The following is a 3,147-nucleotide window of genomic DNA, read 5'->3' on the forward strand; positions in this document are numbered from 1 at the left end:
ATGAACAATAACCAGAGCTCTGTGACCAATTTCATCCTTTTGGGCTTCTCTTTGTCTCAGGAAATACGCCTCTTTTTATTCATCTTCTTCACTGTTATTTATTCATTGACTATATCTTCTAACCTCCTCATCATTACTCTTGTCACAACTCAGAGGTCACTTCACAAACCAATGTACTTCTTTATTGGAAACTTTTCATTCTTAGAGATATGGTACACTAGTGTTACAGTCCCTAGGATGCTAAATGACCTGGGGACAGGGAATAAGACTATCTCACCTATTGGTTGCATCTCACAGTTCTACTTTCTCTTCTTCCTTGGAGCAACCCAACACTTTCTTTTGACCATAATGGCTTATGACCGTTATCTGGCCATCTGCCATCCACTGCATTACACCAACATCATGAGTGCTCCTTTTTGTAGAAAACTGGCATCTGGTTCTTGGCTTGCTGGATGCCTTTCCATATCTTTGCCAGCTGTTATGATGTCAAAACTTGTGTTTTGTGGTCCAAACACAATTGATCACTTTTTCTGTGACTTTAGCCCTCTTCTGCGCTTATCCTGTACAGACACCTGGCTTAACGAGATCATTTTCTCAGTAGTAGCATGGATAGTCATCCTTGGTTGCTTCTTTTTTACCTTTTTGTCCTATGTTGCTGTAGTCATTACTATCTTGAAGATACCATCTTCTCTTGGACGCCAGAAAGCTTTTTCCACCTGTGTCTCTCACATTGCTGTTGTCGGAATATTTTTTGGTACAGTTATTTTTATGTATATCCGCCCAAAAGCTAAGAACTCTTCCCCTGTGGATAAAGTGGTCTCTGTCTTCTATTCAGTGGTGGTTCCTTTATTGAACCCAATGATTTATAGCCTACGAAACAAAGAAATGAAAGATGCCCTGTGGAGTGTTTTGAAGAAATTTAGAAAGTAGTTAAACAGTTTAGAAGACTGATTTATACATAATAAGAATAAATCAAAATATAATATGGTTGTTTGAGTGCAAATATTCTTAATATTAGGTTATTTAAAATTGTAATGCATTCAAGGCCATATTTAATTTTAATGAGGCTAAGTGCAAATTGCTGTTGTTATTATGTAAATATTTCACATCTAAAGGAAAATAAACTGTCCCTTTTATAGTAAAGATAGTACTGGATTTTTTTATAATCTACTAACATAATGTAATCATTATCATAATTCATCCAATAATACATTGATACTATATTGATTTCTCTTTTTAGGCATGTAATTTGTGTTGCTCATGTTGTGATGGCACATTTTAAAATAGAAGTAACAGTAGCCAGGGAACGGAGAATGGTTATATGACTGGAGAAGGGAAACATTGTGACGAATGCAAAACAAATAGTAGCAATTGTTACACAGGGGCTGCTATGGTTTAAAGAAATAGTAGTTGCCTTGTTTCATCACATACACCATATATACACATGTATGGATTCTTTATGTGCTCCTGTTATGTTCATCTGGGACTTGAACCCCTCTCTACCATATTCAGAATCTGTGTATTATTAATTTAGCCTACTGGCATGGCTGTGGTAACTGTTAACTACATGGGTATTCAGGTAACTGTATGTGATTGCAGACCACAAACCTGAAATCACATTCTAGTTACCCTGTTAATTAACTGACTATTTAAGCTCCTGCCACCTGTTTCAAAGAGGTCAGTTGTGTTGCACTTCAGCCAAACAGTGCTTTCCAGTTCTCTTTGCAGACCTCCTGAAGCTGACTTTGTCTGACTACAAGTCTTTCTTTGCTGCCTGTTGCTGAGCCCTGGCCTGTTTTGCCCCTGAGTTGTAATTAAGCATTAAGTTGTTTTGTCTATCCGGATCTGAGATGTTCTGCCATGGATTCCTGATTCCAGGTTTGCTTCCCGTCAGAGGCCGATGTTCCCTGCAAAAGCTCCGTACTACTTTCTACCTCGGGCATGTTTTATTCTGATAGCACCAGGTTACCATGCATCAAAGACAAGATCATTTCTGCTCCACTACTGTTGAATTTCTATGCAGTGTAATTTGTTAGACAAACAATGGCTGTGAGCATAGAGCCTGAAACAATCACCAAGTTCCAAGATTAATGAAGATACAAAAAAACATTTTTCTAGATTGAACCAACTGATTTCTTTCCCTTTTTGAATTTCAACATTTTGCAGGGAAACAAATGAAATCAGTGGTACAAAAAAGTTGAATAAATAATCATCACTCCAAGTACTCTCAAATAGATTGATAAGTCTATAAGTGTTGGCAGAGCCGGCCTTAGGCGTTGTGGCGCCCTGTGCGGACTACTCCTCTGCCCCCCCCACTACCCCCTCTCTGCCCCTTCAAACTACCCCCCTCTCTGCCCCTTCAAACTACCTCGCCTTCATACTACCCATCCCCTCTGCCCCTTCAAACTTACCCCCCCTCTGCCCCTTCAAACTACACCCCCCTCTGCCCCTTCAAACTACACCCCCCCTCTGCCCCTTCAAACTTCAACCCCCCTCTGCCCCTTCAAATTACACCCCCTATGCCCCTTCAAACTACACCCCCCCATGCCCCTTCAAACTACACCCCTCCCTCTGCCCCTTCAAACTACACCCCTCCCTCTGCCCCTTCAAACTACACCCCCCTCTGACCCATCAAACTACACCCCCCCCCATTTGCCCCTTCAAACTACACCCGCCCTCTGCCCGTTCAAACTACCCCCCCACACACACACACTTACCTTGTTGCCGGAGTCCTGCGGTGAGAGCGGGAGGCATCCGTCTTCTCGCTCTGCCGCGGTGCCGGCATTTCATGTTGAGCGCCGGAGTAGTCCGGCGCTCAACATGAGATGCCGGCACCGCGACGGAGTCACGGAGAGTAAGGGGCGCCGAGCGGTTGCTGAGAAGTCCCGCACACCCCTAAGGCCGGCCCTGAGTGTTGGCTTACACTCTAAGGTTAAAAGTAGCTATCAAAGAAGGCTAACCGCTCTGGTCCATGTTGCCAATAAAACCACGGGGTATGGGATCCTTGGCTGCAATGATAAATTCAGGCCTTTGTAGATGGGTTGTTCTATGTCTCTGTATATTTTATATATTGACGTAACGATGTATATTTCGGATGCTTTTTAATGATGCGTGTTCTGTTGTAACCTTTAGCAGATGGATTTATGC

The 3,147-nt window shown here is 42.5% G+C and overlaps 1 protein-coding gene across 1 annotated transcript; it reads left to right on the forward strand.

Moving 5' to 3' along the window:
* On the forward strand, window positions 1-930 carry LOC128467940 (olfactory receptor 6F1-like). Its single transcript, XM_053449729.1, has one exon. The coding sequence runs from the start codon at window positions 1-3 to the stop codon at window positions 928-930; it is 930 nt and encodes a 309-aa protein (XP_053305704.1).
* The last annotated feature ends 2,217 nt before the right edge of the window (window positions 931-3,147 follow it).

Source organism: Spea bombifrons, chromosome 1 (genome assembly GCF_027358695.1).
Source record: "Spea bombifrons isolate aSpeBom1 chromosome 1, aSpeBom1.2.pri, whole genome shotgun sequence".
NCBI classification, from domain to species: domain Eukaryota; kingdom Metazoa; phylum Chordata; class Amphibia; order Anura; family Pelobatidae; genus Spea; species Spea bombifrons.